The sequence below is a fragment of the Capra hircus genome, chromosome 13 (genome assembly GCF_001704415.2).
Source record: "Capra hircus breed San Clemente chromosome 13, ASM170441v1, whole genome shotgun sequence".
In the NCBI taxonomy this organism is placed as follows: domain Eukaryota; kingdom Metazoa; phylum Chordata; class Mammalia; order Artiodactyla; family Bovidae; genus Capra; species Capra hircus.
This window is the reverse complement of record NC_030820.1, coordinates 66674970-66693422: the sequence shown is the minus strand read 5'-3', so window position 1 is coordinate 66693422 and position 18453 is coordinate 66674970. Positions and strand designations below refer to the sequence as shown.

Here is an 18453-nt window from a genome sequence, read left to right as displayed (position 1 = left end):
CAATGGGCGCTTCCTGGGGTGGGCGGGGTGCAAGATGACTGAGGCAGGAGCTCGGCGGCGGCGGGAGGAGTGAGGAACAGGGCCAGATCAAATTCCCCTTGGCAGCCCGCGGCCCTGGGCCGGGAGGGGGGCGTCTGGTTCTCATCACAGGCGGCGGCGGGCGGGGCGGGGGCAAGGCGCCGGCTCCGAGGGGCCGCCGCCGGCCGCCGGGTCCCACGCGGGGAGCAGCCTCCGCCCCGCCCGCCCCGCCCCTGCGGCCGCCCTCGGTGGGCCCGGCCCTCTCCGCCCGCGGCTCTCCCCTTCTGTCTCTGTCTCCAGTCTCAATCACCTTGCGTCTCTCTTGCATCCCCTCTGTCTTTCTGCCCGAATCCCCGGCTCCCCTCGCAGATGAGGCGGGGTCGGCGGCGCCCCGGGGCCAGCCCGCTCCGCCCGCTCCAGGGCTAGGCGGAGGGTCTGAGGCTGCATCCGACAGACGGAGGCACCGACGCGCGGACCGGACCCTCTGAGAGTCACCCGGGAGAGGAGCAGCCGTCGCTTGTACCCCGTCACCATGGTAACGCCTGCCAAGGCCTGGACCACCTTGCTCTGTCCCCTGTTGAAGGGCAGAGCCCTAGAGGGGGTGTCCAAGGCAGACTCCTTTTACGTTGAGACCACCTTCAGTTCCTGGCCAGGGGTCTGTGCTTAACTGTCCCCACCAGCAGGGGTGGGGTGGAGGGTGCAGGAACCCTCCCTCCTCTCTGGACCTGCTTCTGTCCTTGTGTGAAGTGGTTGCATTAAGACTGGATGTTTGGTAAACTGTGATACTGCACCATCCCATTGCACAGATCAGAGCTGAAACCTCGCTCTGAACCTTGGACAAACTTGGGGTGGTGTTACATTTCAGAGCTGAGGCTGAGGGTCAGATATGTGCATTGCTGTCACCCTGTTTGGATGGGGAAAGGGTGCAAGTCCCCTCTTAGCCCAGTCGGGCGCCACAGGGCAAGGTGGGTTAGGGTACCGAGGGGAGAGGAGGGACTTGTTCACCCAGACTTGGCCTGGTGTTGCTGCTTTCGACTCAGAGAAGCAAAGTCAGGTCTGCTCATTGGTCCAAGAGGAAGTGCTCCCATGGGAACTGGGTGGAGAGGTAGGCCTAGGGGAGTGGGAGAGAGAGAAGGGAGGGTTGTACCCCCATGCCATGTCTTTCTGAGCTGGCACCTTGAGAAGGCTGGGGTGCTGTGTGTGTGTGTTTGTGCCAATATCTGGAAACAGAATGAAAGAAAAGCTTGTTTTCAAGGAATCTCAGCCCAGTTTCAGCCAGGAGCCCCGGGCTGGTTCACAGAAGTGGTGGGGATTTGGAAAAGGGCTCCGGGGACAGGCCACAACTTTAATCCCTGACTGTGATGAATGAGGCTGAATCTGTGTCAGTTGAATTTGTGCACACGCAGACTTCTATACAGACAGGTTAACACATACACGCACAGAGCATCCAAACATTCTCACACCGCTGAACACACAGGCCCTCTCGGACCCGAGCCTTGTATGGCTGCTCCCCGAGATTGCTAGAATATGAGCATAATCACCTGCATATACACCACAGACACACTGTAAAACCAGACTCCTAAATCCACGTACCACAGGGCAGGTGTACACACACGTCGCTCTTGGAGCTGTTTGACAATAGTCATCATAAGTTAATGGATCTTCACCTCTCACCACAGGCAAGGCTCTGAGCTGGGCAATTAACATACAGGAGATCATGTAACTCACACCTCCTCTAATAGTAAACCTGCTGTATCTCCACCCCACAGATGGAGACCCAAAGCTCTGGGAACTTAAGTGACTGCCCAAGGTCACTCTATCAGGAAGTGGCGATTAGGACACCCTGAATTCTGAACTTGCACTGGGTGGTCTTGGCCACCCCAGAGCCACTTTTTCTGGCTTCAGACTTAATGTAGTTATTCGTTTTAGAATCAAGATGCCCTGCTGAGCCGCAGACAACTCAGATCAAGGCTCAGACACTGAGTGGCTCCTCTCAAAGGGTGAACAATTCTTTCCTGAATGGGAGTGAGGGATGGATTTTCCTCTTATCTCTGTCTTTAAATATTAAAGTTTGCCACTTGCCCATCTTTTCTGGAGTCAGAGTGCTCCAGCCGCTCTGACTTTGGTTCCGAGTTTTCATATTTCATTCTCTCTTCTGCCACAGGGCCTTTGCACAGCTGTTCCTGCTAGGTGGAACACCTTCCTCTAAATGAATTCCTATTCATCCTGTGTGTCTCCACCCGATGTCACCTCCTCAAGAAAGTCCCGATTCCTCTGCCTTTCACTCTAGCATGCTATATATCTCTACTTTGTGGAACCCATCACAGCTGTAATGTTTGCGGGGTGATTTGATTAATGGCTATTTAGTGTTCTGGGCAGCCCAAGGTCACAGCATCTTATGACAGGGGCTTAGGGCTTATCTAGTCCCACATTTCTGAAATTTTCATATCATTATAATAAGTTTTGCTTAACTACTTACTGGATAAGGTATAAAGAAATTATAAAATGTACTACTTATTATTTACTTAATATTTTCTTGAAATCAACTACTTTGTAAGTTTAAAAATATATTTAAGTAGGAAATCTTATGCCCATGAAAAATCAGTATTCATTGTCATTAATAGAAAGTAACTGTACAAATAAATGCAATGAAAGTGAATGTATATTAGAAAATTGTGGCTGGATCAAGTTGGATGTAGATGATTCTAAGCCCAGGACTATTTTCTTTCTCTTAAAAGAAGTAGTAGTTAAGTGTCTGAGAGGTCTTCCAGGTATATTGGCACTGAGCTTTCTCTTTGGTCTCATAAAGAGGACTGGGAGAGAATTAGAATAACTTTCTTACTGTGATTTCACATCAAGTTCATATCCTCCCCAAATCATCCCATGGGCCACCTGTGATCCCATCCCATGCTTTGAAAAACGCTGGTTGAGTCCAATTCAATTCATTCAACATTGCGAAGTACCTATCTTTGCAATGGTAGGTGGTCCTCCAAAGCACCTACTGTGTGCCAGGCCCTGTGTAAGGATCAGGGCCAGGAGATGAGTCAGCCCTGGTCCCTGCCTGGGGGGCTTGCAGTCACTGGGGAAGGCAGACCACTCCCTGGGAATTCTGTGTTGAATGATGAGCAGTGGCGTCCATCACTTTGCTTGGAACCACACATATCATGAAAAAATTAAAGATATGGGTCGAGGGAGTTCTTTGGTGGTCCAGTGGTTAGTACTCAGGGTTTTCAGTGTCCTGGGTTCAATTGTTGGTCAAGGAACTAAGATTTCCACAAGCAGCTAAAAAAAAAAACGATGCAGGTGGAGCAGGGCTCTGAAGGGTGGGGAAGAGCTCACTCAGTCTGGGAGGAGCTCTGGGAGTTCAGGATGTGTTTCCCAAAGTGGGGACCCCACAAAGGGTCCTGGAAGGGGAGACTTTGATGGCACTTAGAGGAACATTTCTCATTTTACAGCTTTTCATCTTAATGAGTGTTAGGAAGTGATTTAAACAGCAGGAACACATGATAATAAATACAAATAAATTCAAGTTGAGAATGAATTGACAGAAAGATGAATAGGAAGTATTGGTCATTGGGAAGCCCTGAGCTAGGGTGTATTGTGTATTAGACATAGGAAGGGGATTCTGGGGAGATTAATGGGCCACTAATGCCAGGCTGAGCTGCTCAAGCAATGGGGAGCCTCTCAAGATAGTTGAGCAGTGGAAGGTTACAGTTGGGTCTGTGTGTTAGAAAGACCATCGTGGCCAAAGGGGAGCCTAGCCAGGTGTCAGGGAGCCTGGGGAAGAGGCAGAAGAACTAGTAGTTATGTGGGCAGGTTCATATGCTGGCTGTACCGTTGACTTGGGCTCAGTTTCTTAATCTGTAAAATGGGAATAAATATACCCATCCCATAGAACTGTTGAAAAGATGAGATAAAAGAATGTATGGAAAATTTTTAACATAAGACATGCCACAGAAGCCTTGCTCAGTAGGAAAAAAGCTCTAGTTATAATAGTTATTAACCTTATGTGGTTTGGGTGGGAGATGAACCCCAGGGCAGAGGCAAAAGGGCCAGGAGGGAAAGGAACAAACTTAGAACTAAGGCCCAGAGAGGTGAACCAAATTGCTCAAGATCACACAGATGATACACAACAAAGCTAGACTGAAAGTGGGTCTGCTGACTCCCACTTGCTTTTTAGTTCACTGCATCTGAGTTGTTTTTCCAGTTTCTGAAAGTTTTGTTTTTTTTTTAATAAGGAGCCAATTCTCACTCATGCTTCCACCCACACGAAACTAAAAAGGATTCAAAGCAGGAGAAGCTTTAGATGGATGTGAGCAATAACTTCCTGGCACTCAGAGCAACAGAATACTGGTTAGATTTTCCTGCCTGGAGGAGTTCAAGGGGAGGGTCCCAGGTAGTTGAGCCTGGTGATCACAGCTTGATACCCACCAGGCTGCATCAGGCTCACAGATGTATTTGGTTTGGCCAAATTTTAAAGTATTGGGAAGTTTTACTAAAATGTCAGTGGACCTGGCAATGCTGGGCAAAGGCAGCACTGGGCTGGAGCTGATGAAATGGGGCATGTGCCCCAGGAGCCGCAGCTCCCTGCTGCTTCCCTGATCCTGAGGCCCACTATAAAGGGTCACTCGTCAAAGGGCTAGAGGGGTTATTTTCTCACACAGAGGCCAATTCTGTCTTCCATGTCAACTCTCAGGCCTCTGTAGGTATTTGCATCTGTGGCTGCTGGTTTAGACCTTCCCTGGACCTGAGCAGGAAAATGGATGAGACAGACCCTTGTAAACTTTCTCACTACCTGTGGGCTAACTGATCTCATTGGGGAACCACATCCTTCCTGGATCTGATTATACCTTGAATTCTAGAGAGGCCCCACTTGGAATGACCTTGGAGATAGATAAGCCCAACGCCTCCCATTTACAGATGGGGAAACTGAAGCCAAGATAACTCAGTGAGTTAATGGTGGAATCTCATCTTTCCTTGGCATTTCTGCCACAGAGGAGAGTAGGGGTTGAAGGTCGCAGCCTGAACTGCTTACCTCAGCTTTCCTCCATCCTCTCTTTTCCCAAGCTTGGAGGTGTCGACACTAGGTGATGCTAAAATCTGTGCCTGTTGGAGCAAATGGATAAAGCTGGACCTTTAAGAGTTCAGCCCACCTCTCAAAAGGCCCAGCTAACCACATCTGGTGAGACCATTTAAAAAGGGAACCAGACTTAAAAACACACACACAATCACACTTTTATACCCCCAGCCCCCAATTATAAAATCTCTACAGGCTGGTTACAGAGTGTTAGGAAAATCCAGCGGCTGAGGAGGAAAATTAAAACTGCGACTTTCAAGCCCCTGCCCCTCACAGCCCTCAGGGGTAACTACAGTTAACACTTTATTTCATGGCCTCTCAGCTTACACACATTTTTACACAGTGGAGATCACACTGCATGGGAATTTTTCTTTAAAAAAATTCCAATAGTCACAAGAGTACTTACCACTGGAATGGGAGAGTGATCTGGGTGGGGGCTTCTTTCTTGCAGGGAGGGTCGTGGAAATCTTGACTTTTTGATTCGGGTAGTGGTTCCAGGGGTATGTACAGAGCTAAAAATGCGTCAACCTGTGCCCTTTATGTTGTGTTAATCGTTCAGTCATTTACGACTCTTTGCGACCCAGCAGGCTCCATTGTCCATGGAATTCTCCAGGCAAGCGTACTGGAGTGGGTTGCCATTCCCTTCTCCAGGGGATCTTCCCAACTGAGGAATCGAACTCAGATCTCCTTCATTGTGGGCAGATTCTTTACTGTCAGAGCCACCAGGGAAGCCCGTGCACTTTCTATTTGCTTATTTTACTTGATAAAGACAAGACTTAAGATTACAATAATAATAGAGGCTCTTTGCAAAGACATTAATCAGAAATTTACAAACACCCATACTTCCTCTCCTCTCATGCCCGGACAAGACTGCCGGGAACAGACACTCTCCTCTGTCCTTTGGCATCATACTAGGTACCGTGGGTCATTCCAGAAGGTCTGTGAGCATCATACAGGTGCCAGCCTTGCGGGCCGATCCGGCCAGCCCCATTGGTGTTTCCATCTCTGGCACTGGGTCACAGGGGAGGTGGCTGGAGGGCTACAGATGGGCTCTGGGCTGTGACACCCTCTTCTTTCTCAGCTTCAGGCTGTCTCCTGCCTCAGATTCTGTCGAGGAGCAGTTAAAGGCGCAGCCGGGCTGTGCTCACAGAGGAGGAATGGAAACATGTTGATTAAGTTTCACGGAAATCATTTTGAGGGGCCCACGTCTGGCCGACGGTGTTTGGGTTCCTGTGGTCCCAGGCTGGGCTGCTCAGTTGATTTTGAGTGGAGAGTGGCCAGCTTTCCTCTCTGCAGCCGCCTGGGCCCCGTCACCGTGTGCTTCCCCCAATACTTGGACAGCTTATGAGCCCCTGGGGTTCAGGCTTGTAGCAGGTAATGCTCTGGCCAAGAGCTCAGAGTCATGTTAACTTGGAACATTCTTTCTTTTTACTGGCTGCTCCTTATATGGTTAGAGTGTGCGGCCAGCTGAGCCAATGTGTGAAAGCCAAGGCGTCCCAGGCTACAAGCCTCTGACCGTGAGAGGTAAACAGAGTCTTTAGGCCCCACTCAAAACAGGGCAGGACAGACAGCTGGGAAGGGAGCCCCCAAGTCTGGTGGCTGTTGGGGGCCCCAAGGCAGACTCCTAGTGATGAGGCAAAAGGTGGACTTGACCCTCCCAGACCTGGGTTGGATCCTGGCTTTTTATCCCCTTCTCTGTGACCTTGGGTCAGATCAACCTCAGTTTCTTTATCTGCAAAATGGGATGCTCCTATTTTGCCCCTAGAATGGTTGTGTGTGGCCAAGCAATGTGAGTAGAGTGTGGTTCACAGCAGGTGCCTGGAAACTGTTAGTATGAGGGTGACCCTTGTGGATTCGGGAAGGGACCAAATGTCTTCATACAGAGGCCAGGACTTGAGCTTTGTTCAACAGGATGAGTAAAAATAAATAACAATTAATAACAGTAACAACAACAGCAACAACTTTTACTTTTCTTATGACTTCCTACATCCCTTATCTCCTTCTATGTCCAGAATAGTCATCTGAGCAAGACAGGCAGGGGACTAGAATTCTTATTTACAGATGGGGAACTGAGGCTCATCATTTTTTTTCCCCCAGACATTGAGAAGCAGACTGTAGTTGAGACACAGGTGGTCCCAGACTGAAACTAAATAACATGGAATCGTGTGGTTAGAGTCTGTCTCTTACAAACTCTCCTCTGATCTGAGCATCCAGGGAGTAAGCCTCCCTCTGTGAAAAGGTGTCTTTAACACCTTTCTAGGGTGTGGTGATCTCCTTTGGGAAGAAAGAGAGATGTCCTGACCTTCAGGAGGTCACCAAATGTCCCTAGAATTTAATGGCAGTATTTCTTTTCATTGTTTACTGTTTGTTTTCAGTATTTTTTTAAAATATAGTTGACTTACAATGTTATGTTAATTTCTGCTGTACAGCAGGGTGATTCAGTTATACATATATACACACTTTATATTATTTTCCATTATGATTTACCAGAGGATATTTTTTAAAGCAAACACTGCTTTCTTAGAAATGTATTTACTATTTTTATTTTTGGTTGTGCTGGGTCTTTGTTGCTGTGCACAGCCTTTCTCTAGTTGTGTAAGCAGGGAAGGGGCCACTGTTTGGTTGTGGCTTCTCATTGTCGTGGCTACGGGCTCTAGGGCATATGGGCTTCAGTAATTGAGGTGCAGGGGCTTAATTTCCTCATGGCATGTGGGATCTTCCTGGACCAGGGATTGAACCCATGTCTTCTGGGTTGGCAGGTGGATTCTTAACCACTGAACCACCAGGGAAGTCCTACCATAGGCTATTGAATGTAGGTCTCTGTGCTATACAGCAGGCCCTTGATGTTTATCCATTGCCTTCTGTTTTTTTAATTAAATTTTACTGAAGTATAGTTGCTTTGCAAATCCATTACTCTTTCTTTTAAAAATAGTTTATATTTATGGAAATTGAATAATAAAAATAGATTTTATATAATAAATGTGTAATTATTTTATAGCTATATATTAAATTATTTGCATAAATATACACTTACAGAGGGGCTTCTCCAATGGTTCAGTTGTAAAGAATCTACCTGCAATGCAGGAGACATGGGTTTGAGGTCTCAGTTCCTGGGTTGAGAAGATTCCCTGGAGGAGAGCATGGCAACCCACTCCAGTAGTCTTGCCTGGACAATCACATGGACAGAGGAGCCCGGCAGGCTACAGTCCATAGGTCACAAAGAGCTGGATATGACCGAAGCAACTGAGCACGCAGTTGCATGAGATATACATATATATAGCTATTATAATAATACATGTAAATATACTTATGAATAAATATATTTAAATACATTAAAAAAATAAGTGTCAGTTCAGTTCAGTTCAGTCGCTAAGTCGTGTCCAACTCTTTGCGACCCCATGAATCACAGCATGCCAGGCCTCCCTGTCCATCACCAACTCCCGGAGTTTACCCAAACTCATGTCCATCGAGTCGGTGATGCCATCCAGCCATCTTATCCTCTGTCGTCCCCTTCTCCTCCTGCCCCCAATCCCACCCATCAGTAAAATAATATAAAAACTACCCAATGCATCTTTGGTGTAATTTTGGAGTTGCATTCTATCTAATTAGGCCAATTTATATTGATTTTTTCCATTTAAAGTAGTGATATAATAATAATTGTAACCTGACTACAAAAAAAGCAGTGATGGCTGTTGTTTAAAGCACTTACTAAGTGCTAGACTTTGGCAGAGAATCTCTGTGTACTCTCTCACTCAACCTGTCTCAGCTCTTTAAGGCAGGTAGGATGACAGTCTCCAGCTTTAAAGATGAGGAAATTGAAGCAAAGAGAGTTAAGTAACTTGCCAGGTCACATGACCAATAAATGGCAGAGCTAGAATTTGAATTCAAGCAATCTGGTTGTAGCCTTATAACCAGTATGGTGACATAGAGTCTCATTTAAGATGCAGTTATGGGGCTAGTTTCAATCCCTGACCCAGGAAGATCCCACGTGCCATGGAGCCACTACGCCCATGCGCCACTACTGCTGATCCTGCACACCCCAAGTACTGAAGCCACAAACCAACAAGGGTCCAGCACAGCTGAAAATAATAAATAAGTTTTTTAAAAAGATGCAATTATGTATGTATGCTTTTAAGAAGTAATAAGCGGAGGGACTTCCCTGGCCGTCCAGTGGTTAAGCCTTTACTCTTCCACGGCAAGGAATGTGCGTTCCTTCCCTTGTCTGGGAACTAGAATCCTGAAGCGTGACCAAGAGATTTTAAAAAAAAGTGAGTGGATTTGAAGAAAAGTAGTAAATGACGATAGTACAAAAGGTATGGTATTCAGATATGCTAACATTCATGAAGGTGACAATAAATGATTAAATTTCCAAAAACAAATCATAACATAGCTAGCCCAACTCCATGTGCCCAAGAGGAACGAGGCCCAGCAAGGGAAGTGCCTACTCCAGACAGCACAGTGGAGTAGGACCTAGGAGAGGGGAGGGATGGGTGGCAGCCTAGCTTAGGGTGTCTGTGTGTTCATGGGTGTCAGACAGGGTCCCCCAACTTCCTGTCCCCACTGCTGGCATCAGTATTAGATGGCCAGGGAGGAGAGGTGGTATTGGGATTACAGGGTGCTGGCCAGCGGAGGCATTGAGAGAGGTCACCAGGCCAGATGAGCTTTTCCTTGTTCTTTGAAATCAAACCCCATCCCCATGTTAGTGTGAAAACAGCCCCTCCTGGGCTTGTGCACTGCTGTGTGTGGGTGTGTGTCCCCTCGGAGCTTCCTGGTGTCATGCCAGGACCCTCTTTCCTTCAGAATGGGGGCTGTAGACATTCTTCCGTTTGCTCTACATTCATTCTCCCTTGCGCTCAGCTCTGTGGGTGCTGGGGACCCAGCAGCGACCCTGACACTTGTCTAAATGCCCTGGGCTAGCATCCCTTGCTTTATAGCCTCCTGGCATTGGAATCTTTCTAGGGTGGAGAAATGCATTCTTCCTTCTTCCTTCTCCTCAAAGTCTCTATTTTATTTCCCTATCTCCAGGGACCTCATTGAGAAAAATGATTTTTCTGCCCTAGATAGGCCCTCTTTATGTTGCAGTATTATTTATTCTCATCTTCCTTTACATCCCTCAGCAATAGATGGACTCATAACGGGCACCCAATCTGGGGCAACCAGAAGGGCTTTCATCAGGCTTTTTAAGAGCTGAAAATCACAACCCACGGATCCTTTTACCATACCTGGCTGGGAACCTCTGGCCTTGTCCCACTTGCCCATTTTACAGGTGGAAAAGCTGTGGTTCAGAGAGGGACACTTTACTCATCTCTCCACATTTACTGAGCACCTATTTTATGCCAGGAACGAAGACCCTAGATGAATAGGAGCCAGTGCTGGCTGTGTTAGTTTCTGTTGCTGCTGAAATAAATGACCACAAGTCTAGTAGCTTACAGCAACATGAATTTGTTATCTTGCATCTCTATAGATCGGCAGATACAACTCCTTGGGCTCACATCAAGGTGTTGATAGGCTGCATTCTTTTCTGGAGACTCTCAGCGAGAATCTGTTTGCCTTTCCCAGCTTCTTGGAGCCGCCCACATTCCTTGGCTCTGCCTCCATTTTCAAAGCCAGCAGCATGTCCTCTCTCGGATGCTTCTTCCGCAATCACACTTACTCCTGACTTTTGCCTCTTCTGCATTCTCTTCTACTTTTCAGGATGCTTGTTACTGGATTGGGCCCACTTGAATAATCCAGAATAATCTCCCTCTTTTATGCCTGCAATTTTATATCTGCAATTTTAGTTCCTCTTTGCCACGTATGGGGATTTAGTGACAGGTCCCACAGATTAGAATGTGGGCATTTGGCGGAGGGGTGGGGGGCAATATTCTGAATACCACTCCTGTCCTCAGGGAGCCTGGAGTCCACCAAGGGAGACAAAATCAGTGTGGCATTCACCATGGAAGCTGAGAAAAGGGGACACTTGACCCAGCTGGGATGGGAGCGGGAGATCAGAGAAAGTCTGGAAGGGATGATGGACTGGCTGGAATGTTGCATATGAGAAGGAGTTAGTTTAGTGGGCATGGAGGTGGGCGACATCCCTGGAGGAAGAAACAGCATGTGCGAAGCCTGGAAGTGAGGAGGAGAGTGCTGTGTCCTTGTGGCAGAAGCCTGGGGAGAATAGTGAGGCTGGAGGCCAGGCTGGCTGCTTTCTGAAGGCAATGAGAAACCTGTGAGCAGGTTTTGAGCGGGAGACTTGCAAGGCCAGGTTTGCATTAAAAAAAAAAGTATTTCTTTGGCTGTGCTGGGTCTTAATCACGGCACATGGGATCTTCGATCATCATTGTGGCATGCGAGATCATTGTTGGTGGTGCTGGTCACTCAGACGTGTCCAGCTCTTTACGATTCCGTGGACTGTAGGCCCCCAGGCTCCTCTGTCCATGGAATTCTGCAGTCAAGAATACTGGAGTAAGTTGTCATGCCCTTCTCCAGGGGATCTTCCTGACCCAGGGAGCCAACCCAGGTCTCCCTCATTACAGGCAGACTCTTTACTGTTTGAGCTACCTGGGAAGCGAGATTGTTAGTTGCAGCGTGTAGGATCTAGTTCCCTGATCAAGGATCAAACCCAGTCCCCTTGCACTGGGAGTGTGGCATGTTAGCCACTGGACCACCAGGAAAATCCCCCAGGTTTGCATTTGAGAAAGATCACCCTGGGGTCCTGTTGGAGAAATGGCTGGGAGGGAGACTAGAGATGGGGAACCAGTGACAATGTGATTCAGTAGAAGAAGTGATGGGGACCTGGATCAAGGCAAGGAAGGGGAACAGAGCAGAGAGAGTGGGTTGGTGAGCTGTTGGAGATGAGAAGACTGTAGGATACAGTTGACAGTTGCTTGTGGGCAGGAGAGGCAGGAGGAAGGGGCGGGATGATGAGCAGATTTCTGGTTTAGTAGTCTGACTGGATGAGGGGGCCAATCACTAAGGTAGGGTTGTGGAGAAGGAGTAGGCTTAGGAGGGTATGTGTTGGTGGTCTGTTCCCAATAAACACCTAGGGAAGGCATCCTCGATATATGAACATGGGCGCTTGTATCAATTATACCAACTTGTATCAGTTGGTTACAGTGGTGTAACAAACCACCCCAAACAAGTAGTATAAAACAGCAACCACTTATTGTCACTTATGTATCTGCATATGGCTGGGGCTTGCCTGATCCAGGCTGGGCTTTGCTGGTGGCTCACCTTCAAACTGTAGGCCTGCAGTCAGCTAAGTGGCCAGATTTGGGATTGCTGACCACCCTTTTCCTTCTGGCCCTGACCTGAATGCCTTCCCTTGTTCTACTCTACCTTGGACCAGCAGATGACAACCGAGCAGAGAGCTGCAGGAGGTGAGGGAATCAGGATGTCTTAAGGAGGAGCATTCTAGGCAGAGGCAGCAGCCAGTGCGAAGGCCCTGAGGTGAGATCTTGCCTAGTGTTTGAAGAACAGGAAGAAAAGCAGTGTGACTGGAGGGGGTGTGCGAGTGGGGAGAGATAGCAGAGGAAGTCAGAGTTAGCCAGAACCTTAGTCATATGGGGCCAGGAAGGTCCTGGGAAGTGGCCACTACTCTTATTATTATTGCTGCTATCACTTTTCATCCTCTTCTGTCCCCCACAGGACCCCCCATCCCTGGATGCAGCCATCCAGCATGCCCTGGCGGGCCTCTATCCCCCTTTTGAGGCAACAGCACCTACCATCCTGGGTCAGGTGTTCCGTCTCCTGGATTCTGACTTCCGGGGCGATGGACTGAACTTCCTCCTGGATTTCCTGATCCCTGCCAAGCGCCTGTGTGAACAAGTGCGTGAAGCAGCCTGTGTAAGTTGAAAGGGACATGGGGTCAGGGTACAAGCTCTCCCAGAAAGGCTGGAGGTGAGCAGAGAAGGAAATGGGCTGGTGTGTGTCTTGTTGAAGAGCATGAACTGAGGATGTGGGATGGTTTTCAGGTGTTAACTGCTTGCCCCCCAAAAAAACTTAAGCCTCATAGATGGACAGGAAGGTCCCTTGGGCCTTTACCCTCTGACATCTAGGAGTCAATCACATTTGCACTTTAAATAACAGGGAGGGAAGCCTGGGTAAAGCATCCATGTGGATTCTCTGGCCCCCAGGAATTGATACTGTGGACATCATCTGGCTATCTTGACTGAAGTGGGAAAGCTTCAGTGGAAATAGTAGAGAATGTCCCAGACCTTCCCTGGAGCCTTTGTGGCATCAGAACTCTTGCTTTCCTCCCTGGATGATGAATGAATGAATACCAACTTTGATTGATTAATAGGGACTGCCTAGAGCACCTGGTTGGCCCAGTAAGAAGGAATTTTATGAATGGTTAATTATGTCATCCATGTTGAAGGATGCAATAGAGATACTAGTGCTTGTCTGACTCTTTGTGACCCCATGGACTGTAGCCTGCCAGGCTCCTCTATCCATGGGGTTCTCCAGTGAAGAATACTGGAGTGGATTGTCATTTCCTCCTCCAGGGGATCTTCCTGACCTAGGAATGGAACCCACGCCTCCTGCACTGGCTGGCAGATTCTCTACCGCTGAGCCACCTGGAAAGTCAATGAGACTCCTTCAAACCCAGATCTCAGGGAGCCCTCTCCTGAGGCAAAGTGGAAAGAAAAGTGTTTTAGGCAGAACTCATTGGCTGCAAATGACAGATCCTTACTTAGGTCAGGGCAAAGTGATCCTGACATGAGTCTGAGGTGATCCACTAATCAGACCCCTTCAGGACTCTGTCTCTTGTCTCTGCTTCTACTGCTTGTCAGGATCATTCTTTTAAGCGAGGTGTTTCCTAAAGGGTGGAGCCCAGGGCAGCACCAGGATCAAATCCTACTTTAAAGAAGAAAATGAACTCTTCCCCATCAGTTGCAGATAGAAAATCACAAAGGAGGATCCTGATTGGCTGGGCTTGAGTCTTGCATCCGTGCTTGGACCAATCATTGAGGCAAGGGGAATGAGGTACCAGGATTGGCCAGGTTTGGATCCTGTGTCTATCCTTGGACCAATTATTGCAGCCAGAGGAATAGATAAGAGGACTTTGCAGACTTGAATCCTATACCTCCCTCTGTGCTCAGAGGGTGGAGATTGTTTTAAGAAAAGGGTGGGGAGAAGGCCTTTGGAGACCAAAGCTTCAGATGCCTACTCATGGAACTTACCCACGTCCTTCAGAGTTGCTGATTCTGCTCTGCCCTTCTGTTATTCAATCCCCACCCCTAACTGCTCCAGCCTCAAGAATTGCTAAGAGCATCTTAGGTCCTACTAGCCTTTCCTGAGTTGCTCATATCTGTCAGGGACCTGGCATATCAGGAATAGAAATAAATGGAGGAATTATGTGCATCATTTCAGTGATAGAAAAAAATTGAATGCAGCAGCTAAAAGTTCAGGCTTAGGAGGCTAGAATAAGAGATGGTTGGAACTGGAAGGAAATAGGTCATTTCATTCTAGGTGCTTAGCACGGTGCCTAGCACCTAGCGCATAGGAATAGCTCCATACACATTCACTGTTCTTGGACGAGAAGTAAGAGTCTCGCTGAAACATTGCAGCTAATTTCCACATATCCGTGTTGACATTATTTAAGCCCTATCCTCCCCATCCTTCCCTCGTGGCTCAGTAGTAAAGAATCCGCCTGCCAGTGTAGGAGACACAGGTTCGATCCTTGGGTCGGGAAGCTCTCTTGGAGGAGGAAAAGGCAACCCACTCCAGTATTCTTGCCTGAAAAATCACATGGGCAGAGGAGCCTGGTGGGCTACAATCCATGGGTTGCAAAAAGTCGGATACTACTGAGCCACTGATCACGCACACAATGGCTCCCTGTCTTTATTTCTTCTCCCTAACAAGCTATACATCTACCTGCTTCTTTCATTTGGTCATTAAAACTGCATTTGCACTGTTCCTTCCCCCATTTCTTCTGGGGGCAAAGATCACAAGAGTTAGATTTTTTATATTTTAAATTATGGATGACTTTAATTATAATTACAGGTGAATTTGTGTCACCTCAGAGCAGGGAGTGGTGGCATGGAATTAATGTATGCCCCCAGGGGTCAGGTGCCCCAGGTTCAAATCCAGTCTTCATCACTGTGGAGTTGGGGGATCCATGTCCCCTCTCTGAACTTCAGTTTCCTTATGAGGAAAGCAGGAATGTTAATAACACAGGATGTATGTACCTCGCTGAGATGATACACACAGCTTAGCACAGAACCTGACATGAGGAAATTGCTCAGTAGCTGCTGGCTGTTACTTTACCACTGTCTCCTTTCTTCCTATGAAATAAGAATTCTCCGGCCTCAAAGTCTTTCTTTATAACCACCAGCACACAGACAGACAGCCACAATCAACGAAGTCTAGGGAGACTGGAGACAAACATATGGCTGATTCTAAATATGAGCACAAGTCCTCCTTTTGCTGCTCTTCAGCTGTGATGACGAGGCATTTTTTTTTTTTTTACCATCTCTCTGAGCCTTGGTTTTCTCATCTGTAAAGTGGGAATGATAGTTCCCGAACTGCCTGCACCCCTGAATTACTGTGAGTCAAATGAGATGATCGTAACAGTCATTTCTATGGTGATTTGCTATTTGCAAAATACCACTCGGCTGTTTCATCTCATTCACTGAGAAGTGGAGGGAGGGGGAAAGATGCTGTAAACAGCAGAGGACTATATGAAGAGGGTGAAATAACACACAGACTTGTGGTTTATGGATAGAAAGTTTCTTGGAGACAGCCAAATCTGCAGTGCAACTGAAATGAACTGGCTTAACAACAAGGCAGGTACAGGTGTGGTCAGATCTCATCATTCCCCTGATTCATAATTCCAGAAAACACCTGCTCGATTCAGAGGGAGTCCAGTGTCATCCTTGGCAGGTCTCCCATACACTCATCCAAATCACATGAGAGTATTGGGGCTTGTTCGATCTGCAGGAATCAGACTCTTTTCCAAAAGTCAGGAAGAGAGAGACCTGTTTTCAGTTTGGTGGAGCTGTTGTTTCTGCTGATGCCACTTGGTGTCACTGTTGAACACTGGGCCCGCACAGCGCCAACTAAGTGACTGAGATGCACGAACATCTACTTATTATATTTTATGCATTGCATTGTTTTTTAACAAACATACATGTATTTATGATCTCACTTAATCCTCATACCAACCCAATAATACCAATGTGTGTATTGGTATCTGAGCTGTCACTCAGTTGTGTCTGATTCTTTGTGACTCCCTGGATTGCAGCCAGCCAAGCTACTCCATCCATGAGATTTTTCCAGGCAAGAGTGCCTGAGTGGGTTGCCATTTCCTCCTCCAGGGGATCTTCCTGACCCAGGAATTGAACCTGCATCTCCTGCATTGGCAGGAGGATTCTTTACCACATGGGAAAGTCCTAATAATGCCAATATGTATCATTATTCCTATTTGCAAATAGGGAAGCTGAGGCTCAAAGAAATTATGTCATTTGCACAAGTTAGCAGTTCAGACCCTGGAACCCACGTCTCTCTGGCCCTAAGTGGAGCGTTCATCTTGAACTGGGTTCAGAGGCGTTTTGATGGTTGGAGAGGAGAAGGCAGCTGGCAGGACAATCCTCATGGAAAAGGCTTTTGCTACTGGTGCCTGGCGCTCAGAGCTTTTCTCCCTTGGCCCAGTAGATGAGCAAGTATTGATATTTTCAAGGTCAGGGCCAGGACTAGGGGGAGCAAGCGGCACGGAGGGCCCAGCGTTTAAGGAGGCACTCCCTCTTGGGGCTGCGTGACTTGCAGAATGCTGAAAGTGGGGCCTCCTTGGATGCTGTGTCCTAGGCACCTTTCTTGTCTCACCTGAGCCCTCGACCTGTTCACTGTTCCTTCTGGGAGAGGGAAGGAAGAAACTCCTGGGTGGGGCTTTCAGAGCCCGATTCCCTGATGCTGTCCCCTCCTCTTTGCAGGCCCCCTACTCACACCGCCTCTTCCTGCACGAGGGCTGGCCGCTGTGCATGCGGGATGAGGTTGTGGTCCACCTGGCACCCCTCAATCCCCTCTTACTGCGCCAAGGTGACTTCTACCTCCAAGTCGAGCCCCGGGAGGAACAGTCCGTCTGCCTCACGATCAAGTGCCTCTCTGTGGACCTCCGCACAGTGGAAATGAAGTCTGTCCCTGAGTCATCCTATCCTATACTTTTCACCCAAGCCTGGCTAGAGGCCATCAACAGTGACTCTGAGGGCAGTCCCCTACACAACTGCTTGGTAGCTTCAGAAGATGGCATGGCCCCTGTGCCCTGGACCAAGATAACCAGCCCAGAGTTTGTGGATGACAGACCCCCAGCAGTGAATCTCCTCTCCCCAACCTGGGCGTCCCTTCAGTTAGAGGCACTGGATTTGAGCAGCTCTCAAGAGCTGCACCAGGCCAGGTGCCCAGACAGGCAGGTGCTGCTTGTCCGGAGTTTGGGCAAGGGCAGGACACACAGGAACAAGTACCCAGGACTCATCAAGGTGGAGCAAGCTGGACCTGGGGGGGTGGGCTTTAGGGTGGACAGTGTGGCCAGCCAGGATCTGGAGGGAGAGTATGTGGCTCTTCTGGACTTTTCCCAAGAGAGCAGAGAAGGGTCTCCCAGTAAGGAGGTGGCGGCACCCAATGGGTGTCCTTTGGGGGCACCAGAAGAGCTATCTGGAACCAAGGAAATCCCTTTCTCCCAAAGGACGCTTCCTCTGTCAGGGGCCAATGGAGAGCCTTCCTTGGAAAAATGGGCTTGTGAGAAGCCTGAAAGCTTGAGGGAGAAACCCTGTGTTTGGGGCTTGAGGAGAAAGGCTAATGATAAAGTCCCTACCCAAGACTCAGAACACCAGCCCCTAGAGCCATACCTCAGCATCTTTGTAAACCCACTGCATTGTGCGTCTGGCCTCGGGACAGGTGCCTCAGAAGAGCCACCTACCTCCAAGACACAGGGCATTCTGGGAAACTCAGAGAGCATGGTCCAGCTCAAGCCAGGACCAAAACAAGCATCCTCTCCCCGGCTCTGCCCAGCTTCTCCTCTTGCTGCTCCAGCCTCCAAAACCAAGATGGAAGAGAGGACCAAACAGGGCAATGGGAGACTTGCCAAGCCTGTGACCAACCCCGGTAGAAACACTTCCTCTTCCAGGTCGCCCACTCCTGGGCTCAAATTCTCATTCTTAAAGGGGCAGAGGCAAGCCCCTGCGGCCCCAGAGAAAGCCTCGCTCCAGCATGACGGGCCCTGGAAAGTCTTGTGTTCACTCTACTCACCCAAACCCAACCGAGCCAAGTGCTTAGGGAAAGGTAAGATGCCCGCATGCTCAACTGGAGAGGGCAACTGTTCTCTGGATGTGATCAGGTCACAAGGTGGTGTAGGATGTCAGGGATGAGATTCATTTGGGCTGGGT

General features: G+C 48.5%; 1 protein-coding gene across 2 annotated transcripts in view; it reads left to right on the top strand.

Annotated features, from left to right (window-relative positions):
* The window catches only part of KIAA1755 (KIAA1755 ortholog), a 38385-nt gene continuing 20211 nt past the window's right edge, over positions 280 to 18453 (top strand). For both annotated transcript variants that reach the window (XM_018057849.1, XM_018057848.1), the window contains exons 1-3: positions 280 to 553; positions 12722 to 12919; positions 17005 to 18349. In XM_018057849.1, coding sequence (XP_017913338.1) covers positions 551 to 553; positions 12722 to 12919; positions 17005 to 18349 — 1546 coding nt within the window. In that variant the 5' untranslated portion in view covers positions 280 to 550. The remainder of the gene's footprint in view (positions 554 to 12721; positions 12920 to 17004; positions 18350 to 18453) is intronic.